An 8270-nucleotide genomic window follows, 5' to 3' on the forward strand; every position below is an offset into this window, starting at 1 on the left:
TCACGTTTCCGTTGATAATATTTGGACTAAAGGCTTAAATTCTGTGAAGGGCTTTTTAAAACCACCACCGCTGTAGCTGTTTCCTATAGGCTATTGGAAATACCGCGACAAGATCGTGGTAAAAAAAATAAATTCAAAGTTTGCCCTTTGAAACCCTTGCCCTTTGAAGTTTTTCCGCGATTCCGTTTTCCGTGTGATTGGCCCTACACTGAAGGCAGAATGTAAGCATGTAATCCAAATAATGTTACACATGAAGCTTCAGAAATAGTTAATGTTTATTCTGAGACAGATCACTTCCCCGTCTCAGCGGAGTCTGAGCAGGATGGAGTTTCTTCCAGCTAGAGTTCACGGGCAAGCCTGCAGGTGCACAATTACTAATTAGAGCCCTGCTCAGCCAGCCACACTACAGTAACGTATTAACTTATTAACTCTGGTTTCTAGTTTCGTGATGAGTGAGACTGAGATTTTCGTGCTTAGGCCGGCTCTACACTAGACGACTTTCACAGTTCTATCGCTGAACCTCTCACATTAAACGAGCGTCATAGACGCGCGCCCCTGAGTTTGCAACGAAGATGTCTCCGATAGCACAAACTGGCCGGCGACAGATAAATCGGGGCTAAAATCGTCTAGTGTGTGTGTGCGCGCGGCCTAGCGTTTACTGGTTTTGTGCTGTCTCTGTATTTTCATGTTATTACGTTAGCTATTCTTTTGAGACACACATACAGTAGGCATATTCTCATTTTCCCATATAGAAGCACTTTGCACCTCCAACCCAGTGGCATAGGCTATAATGGGTGAGTACTTAACGTAACGCATGTGTGTCTCAAAGAATCCTAATTATTATTAACTATAGCGACTGTAAGATAGCCTAACAGAGTTGTTTTCAGTATATTCAGTAGGCCTACTGTCATGTTTTGCAGGTGAACAGAGGAGCGGGCTTAGGCTATGTAGTTTGACCATGGTAGGGAATACCACAGGTTATCTGGTAGGAACACAACCGAAGAAGTCAAAGGACAGGCAAGGACAGACAACTGGGAAGAAAGTCAAGAAGAATGTGCTTTCAGAGCAAGATAAGTCCAGTTCTGCCAACATCCAGAGTGCCATGTCCAGTGTGACGTTTGGAGATGATCCAGCCCCCTTGGTCACTGATGCCTTTCAAGGGGAAAAAGAACAGACCAGTGGGCAGAAGACAAAGAAAAGGAGACATAACAAGAAGATACCTGAGCAGGAGGAGGAGGAACGTCCTGACCAGGTATTGGAAATGCTTAATGTAACAGAGCTGGAGAAAGTGAAGAAGAAAAAGAAGAAGAAGCACCGGCAGGAAAGTGAGAACCAAGAACCTACAGCAGAGGTGTCAGAGCTGAGAGAACCAGAGACCAAGAAGAAGAAGAAGAAACACAAGGACAGCAGATCCACTGTGATGGTTCTACCAACGGAACACCTCACAGAGACCAGCCTGGGTGAGAACTCTGTAACAGTGGATCAAGACACTGAGACCAGCGTCCTAGATGCTAGCACAGCAGAGGGAGGGGGACAGGAAGCCAAAAAGAAGAGAGCAGAACAGCATCCTCATCCTCCAGAGCCAGCAGCAACACCAGTGTTAGGAGAGAGGGAGAGACAGAAGGAGAGGAAGAAGAAGAAGAGGAGAACAGAGCAGCTCCCTGATTCTCTTGTACCAGTATTAGGAGAGATGGGGGGACAGAAGAGAACAGAACAGCTTCCTGTTTCTTCAGTGCAAATGGTAGCAGAGACAGAAAAGGAGGGACAGAAGAAGATGCCAAAAAAGAGGAGAAGAGAACACCTTCCTGATTCTCCAGTGTTAGAAGTGGAGATGGAGAGACCGAAGAAGAGGCAGAAGAGAACAGAACAGCTCCCGGAATCTTCTGTACCAGTGTTAGGTGAGGTGGAGAAGATGGAACAGAAGAGAACAGAGCAGCCTGATTCTCTATTGCCGGTGATAGGAGAGACAGAGAAGGAGCGACAGAAGAAGAAGAAAAGAAAGAATGGAGAGAATGTGGTGATGGAGGTAGAAGAGAAAAATAACAAACATGATGGAGCGACACAGGCTGCTGATGAGAGGATGAGTGAAAGACAGACAGATGAGGAGGAGTCCCAGATGAGCACCAGAGAGACAGGGACACAGCATGAGGCAAAATGCATCAGAGTCAAGAAGGAAGTGAATGGAAGTCAGAGAGACTTCACAGTGTGAGTAGATTAGGTGTGTGTGTGTGTGTGTGTGTGTGTGTGTGTGTGTGTGTGTGTGTGTGTGTGTGTGTTGTCTGTCCTTCCTTTGTTGTTAATTATGCTGATGAACGGCAGTAACAATCCTACTGAGAGTTTGAAATGGAATCTTATTGACCAGCCAAACCCTCAGTAACTGTTTCTGTTACTTATGATATGACTGCTATTTATTTAGACATGTGGTTTGTCCCCTCTGCCCTGCCGTAGGGAAGACTATATGGAAGAGTTGAAGGAGTTTGTTCCAAACATCAGGTCCAAATCTCGGAAGCAGATCCACGAGCTCATTAAGTATGACCTGGACAGGTTCAAGGCTTTCAAAAGCCAAGGTTGGTTTCCTCATAGAGTTGGCTTGTCTCTTCCACAAGTCAGTGTTGGTCACATAAAATGGCCTGCTGACTTCCTCAGCCTGGACTTTAATGTAGACTGGTGTCATTGAAGCTTTAGAGTCTGCAAGTTCTGTGTCTGAAACTAAACTGTTTCTTGTCCCGTCAGGTATCCCTCTCCGCAGTGGTCGGTTCAGGGATGAGGAGAACCAGAGGTTGATCAGGAACGTGTCTGACTTTCTGGCGTTAACGGGCATAGAGAGCGCCAACCACCTTTTCCATGCTCAACGCTTCAAAGACAAGTATATCAGCATCAGACGGCTACGATCACAGATGAAGTTCCATGAGAGAATAGGTAGGGATTCTAGCCAGCTAATCACTGTAATGTTAATGGTAATGGCCTCCACTTATATATAGCGCTTTTATCCAAAGTGCTTTACCAGTGGCCTCTCATCCACCCATTCACACACACATTCACACACCAATGGCGGCAGCTGCCTTGCAAGGTGCTGGTCTGCTCAATGGGAGAAACTTGGGGTTCAGGGTCTTGTCTAAGGACACTTCCACATGGGAACAGGAGGAGCTGGGATTCAAACCACCGCACCTACGATCATTGGACGACCCACTAACCTCCTGAGCCACAGCCGCCACCATTAGAGACAGTTGTTCCTTCCTTTTAGCTTCACATGTTTTTTTCTTTGTCCATCAGATCTCATTCTCAGGACTGCATGAATACTCGGCTTCCATTTTGTTTGTCATGATGCGTCACATTCACATGCGATCCCTGTTGCTTTAGCCACCATGAGGTAAACAATGTACCACAGTCCCCCCCTCCTGGGATTTGAGTTTATTAGGATATGTATATATATTATGTTTATAGGATATGTATATATTAGGATTATGATAAAGAAGGGCGTAACTGCCCACAATAAGAACATAGACAACATATATCACCGAGGATTAAAACACAATAAAGCCAGAAGGCTTATTTCCATTGTGGTCCCCACATGTAAACAGAGAAGAAACAAGACATAAAATACAGGGTCTCAAGAGAACACGTCAGCAGTGTACGTCAGCGTACAGAATCAATCTCAGTATAACAATTTAAATATACACTACTATACAAAATACAATATACACTATAATATTTAAATATGATATAATATACACTATTTTATCCTAACAACTTTTACTATGAAGCTATGAATAACTATGAAGCTATTTATTACCTTACTCATTGTTCTGGAGCCAGCATTTAAAGGAGAATGCTCGTCTTTGACAACCTGGACCTTATTTACGGCATATTATAAGACGTTTGACTCACCGAGATAACTTTGGTGTAATTCGGAGGCCTGTAGAAGAAATGCGTAGAGAATGTGAGCCGCGGGTGTAGCCTACAGACGGAGAATAGCCAGTTTGCGCGCTGTGCGCATGCGTGCTGGAGCAAGTGGGGAAGCTATTTTCGTTTCTAAAGACGTTTCTAAAGATCATATTACAGAAGCATGTGGAAAACCACAACAAGCCCTCGCTCTATGTAAGCACAACTAGCGATTCATAAAGACAGATTGATGAAAACAACCGTTTCGCTGCAGAAAATAGATTTTTTGAGAAGCTGCATGCTCAGTGCCCCATCCGCCGCCATTACATGGATATACTGGCTCGCGCTGGATTTTACATTTCTTCTACAGGCCTCCGAATTACACTAAAGTTATCTTGGTGAGTCAAACGTCTTATAATATGCCGTAAATAAGGTCCAGGTTGTCAAAAACGAGCATTCTCCTTTAAGGCCTCTTTTAAAAACATTGACTGAATTGCGTGTCCTGTACCATTGCAGCTGAAGGAATCCCCCGTCCCTGGAGTAAGGTGTACCTACGAGGCAGGAAGATGTTTGATGAGAACAACTACAAGGGAAGGTGAATCTGGGCTCCTCTCTAACACACACACACACACACACACACACACACACTCACACTCACACTCACACTCACTCACTCATTCACACTCTCTCTCTCTCTCTCTCTTGGCCATGAATGTTTGCTTTCCTCCTAAAAGGTTTACAGAGGAGGAGCTCTGCCAGTTGAAGAAATTACAAAGACGGCACGGTAACAGCTGGCAGAATATTTCTAAGGTCATGAACCGAAGCGACCTATCCCTGGAGAAACGCTTCTCTCAGATTGGTGGGTACGCCATTGAGATGGAATAGACATAATGAAGGAATTAAGTTAGAGCAGTAAGTTGATAGTGGTGTTTTGTGTATGGGGTACACATGGTAAACAGTAAGTAACCAGGATTAGATATTAGCTGCTGATGTACACATTACTTCGAAGGTATTTGTGTGTGTGTGTCTCAGCCTCAAACACAGGTCTGTGGAGTGTGGAGGAGACCAGTCGTCTGATGGATGCGATGAGGGACTACCTGCGAGATCTGACTGAGCCGGCGGGAGAAAACCAGATGAACGGAGAGGTCATCAGGAAGGAGAAGCTCTACAAGGACATCCCCTGGATGGACATCAGCCACAAGGTCCAAACACGCTCCTGGACACAGTGCAAGAACAAGTGGTAAGGAGTGTGTGTGTGTGCATGCATGCGTTGGGAGGGGGGCAATTGTAATGTTTTACACAGATGTGTTCTATGATGTACAGCCTGTTCATCATGTCCTATGGCCTCTTCAGGATGTGTTTGCTCAAGGAGAAGATGGCACCGGGGCGTCAGGCGGTGTTCAGCAGAGGCTTCAAGAGCACCCAGGCCAAGATCGACCTCATTGAAAGGTAAGTGTCTCACTGCTACTGCTGCTATCTAACAGGTGTCACTGCATCACTTGTCAGTACTGCTTTCATCCTCACTTGCTCCATGCTGGGTCCTCTGAATTGAAAACACAAGTGAACACCTCCCATAAAGACCACTTTATTGTGCTACGCCACAGAAAGGCTAGCAACTCAAAGGTGTGGGTGGGCAAAATTTATACTGAGTTACTTAAAGGGGAACGCCGCTGTCATAGCAAGTTTAGCTCAAATGTCGCTTTGTCCTTAATTAAACCGATCCGTACACACTAGCGTTTAACTGATCCATGCAGTAGTAAGCTAGCTCCTTTTTCCTATGTGCGCGCACCCCCTTTATAATGGAGGTCTATGGGCCTCTGCTAAAAACTATGATAAACATGCATTTTCAAGGAAGGAAGCAGAGGGTGTGGTCTTACCGGTGTCATTATGCTGTCATGTGAAATATATCTCATTCTCAAACCGAATATTGAAACAAAAGCTCCATTTGAGCCAGAACTATTTCGCAGAACGCACTACACCATACCTTTCGCACTGTAAACTTCCGCCGCACGTTGTAGAGAGCGCGAGCATGCGTGTGCACGGTAAAGCTAGACGATTGTTTACATCCTCCTAGCCATGCCTAACACGTCAACACATGGGGATGGCGATTCATTTCACAAGACAACATTCTACTGAGACCGGTAAGGGGCTTCCTGGCGCTTCCTGCCTTGAAAATGCATGTTTATCATAGTTTTTAGCAGAGGCCCATAGACCTCCATTATAAAGGGGGTGCGCACAGAGGAAAAAAGAGCTATCTTACTACTGCACAGATCGGTTAAATGTTGGTGTGTACGGATCGGTTTCATTGAGGACAAAGCGACATTTGAGCTAAACTTGCTATGACAGCGGCGTTCCCCTTTAACTGACTCCTGTCACACACACACAAACACACACACACACACACACACACACACACCACCTCTTGTCAATCCTGCAGCCTGGGGATCTGATGGTCTGGTCACCAACCTCAGCTACTAAATTAACTCCAGCTGTTTCATATTGAAACGTTTCAGGATGTACGCCATGCAGGTTGAAGATGCAGCAGACATCGATTGGGACAAAGTCGCTGAGAGCATGGGGTAAACGATTACCTCAGCTTAGACAAGTAGTTCAAAGTTATCACCTGTCAAGACTGAAGTTCACTGAGTGAGAGTGCAATGTGCTGGTCTACTGTAGTGTGTACTAAGCTGTAGTTGTGGCTTCACCTATCTGCATACTAAGCTACTGTAGCTGTGGATTGACCCAGCTGTGTACTAAACTAGCTGGGTACTTTAACCTGTATCTCTGTGTTGTGCAGGAATGTGACTCCATTTTACATCCAGGTGCAGTTTAACCGTCTGAAGGTGTGCAAGGTGCCACTGTGGAAACAAAGTACCTTCTGTGGTAAGTTCACATACGTCCCACGGTAGCTCATCAAAAAACAAGTTAGTTTGTGTTTATTACCACGTCAGTTTGTGTCAACTGAAGCACACCATGGATACAGTATGTGATGATGCCCCAGTGTTCAGTAGAGGAGTGCTTTCTAATTCCACTTCCTGTTTCTGTGTCTTCCAGATATTATTGACTTCTTGTATAAGGATGTACTTCCTGTGTTCAAGGCATCCCTGACCAAGGTTCCTCTGAGGGAAGAGAGCCTGGAACAGAGGGCCGACCCCAACAAGTACTTCCTGCTCTCTGACATCTTCTCTGAGTGGGAGGTGGACAATGTCAACTAGGTCTCCATGACGATGGGAAATGAACTGGACCCTATATTGGCCCCTCTCTGAACACACACCTAAGGACTGCAAGTCCTTTCAGTGATGCACTACACTGGAACCACTATCATTAAATCCTCATCAACACAAAATGACTGAAGTGGAAGTGCTACTGGGTCTTTAAAGTGGTTACATTCCTAGGTGCTCATTGGATTCTTCAGGTGCATTCTTTGTTGTGTTTGTTGAATGTCGCTGCAGAGGTTAAGTGTCTCGAAAACAAGGTGTGAAAATGCAGCTCTTCAAATTTAATCCAAGGCACACCAGTTTTAAGGCATTTTAACTTCACAAACCTAGTGTGCCTTGGATTCAATTTGAAATTAGTTTTTGAGATACTTTGTGCAGCGACCTTCAACAAACACAAAAGAGAATATTTTTTGTTTTCCTTTGATTATTTAGTTTGAATGTGAGGATGACCTACTTTGACCTACAAAATACAAAAATAAGAAACTATTAACTAATTATAAGATTTACATTGCTGTGATGTTTGCTCCTAAACCTGAGATGAATCATTCAGAACTACAGTATGTGGCGATCTCAATTTGAAAGGAGAATAGCATTAAAGTTTATTATTATATTTGTTCCTCGGCCCCCAGTAGTTTAATTAATGCCCACATAATTGTAAGAGGCTCCCTGGTGATGGTGGCTAGCGCCTCTTAGATTACATTTAGTTTAGTTAGTTTAAGTTTATAAGATTTAGCATATATGTCATTAGTTTAGTTTAAGTATATAGGATTTAGGATAAATGTCATTAGTTTAGTTAGTTTAAGTATGGATTTAGTATATAGGTCATTAGTTTAGTTAGTTTAAGTATATAGGATTTAGGATATATGTCATTAGTTTAGTTAGTACACGTATATAGGATTTAGGATATATGTCATTATTTAGTTGGTCTAAGTATATAGGATATATGTCATTAGTTTAGATATTTACAGATTTCTACAGCCCCCCTAATTTGTAGTCCTGGCTACGCCTATACTGCCCTCACCTGTTGCCTTAAATTAAAATAGAAGGGCATAATTGAATTAAAATAGAAGGGCATAATTTAATTCAAAGAGAAGGGCATAATTGAATTCAAAGAGAAGGGCATAATTGAATTCAAAGAGAAGGGCATAATTGAATTCAAAGAGAAGGGCA

General features: G+C 43.8%; 2 protein-coding genes across 4 annotated transcripts; both read left to right on the forward strand.

The window, feature by feature from the left end:
- Nucleotides 1-2319: 2319 nt before the first annotated feature.
- On the forward strand, nt 2320-4481 carry LOC311310196 (transcription termination factor 1-like; the record flags this gene model as incomplete). Its single annotated transcript, XM_084439619.1, has 3 exons — nt 2320-2567; nt 2734-2919; nt 4399-4481. Exons 1-3 carry the CDS (start codon nt 2459-2461, stop codon nt 4479-4481), a joined length of 378 nt encoding a protein of 125 aa, XP_084295745.1. The 5' UTR covers nt 2320-2458.
- A 174-nt stretch (nt 4482-4655) lies between these two features.
- Nucleotides 4656-8069, forward strand: LOC311310053 (transcription termination factor 1-like). Of its 3 annotated transcripts, none has more exons than XM_084439436.1 (6): nt 4656-4741; nt 4915-5122; nt 5236-5331; nt 6372-6461; nt 6680-6765; nt 6937-8069. In XM_084439436.1, exons 1-6 carry the CDS (start codon nt 4696-4698, stop codon nt 7095-7097), a joined length of 687 nt encoding a protein of 228 aa, XP_084295562.1. In that variant the 5' UTR covers nt 4656-4695; the 3' UTR covers nt 7098-8069. The 3 variants fall into 3 exon arrangements, with proteins under 3 accessions (XP_084295562.1, XP_084295564.1, XP_084295563.1); XM_084439438.1 differs by having other exon boundaries at nt 6981-8069; XM_084439437.1 differs by having other exon boundaries at nt 6396-6461.
- Nucleotides 8070-8270: the final 201 nt, after the last annotated feature.

This window comes from Borostomias antarcticus (assembly GCF_949987555.1).
Source record: "Borostomias antarcticus genome assembly, chromosome: 6".
Lineage (NCBI taxonomy): Eukaryota > Metazoa > Chordata > Actinopteri > Stomiiformes > Stomiidae > Borostomias > Borostomias antarcticus.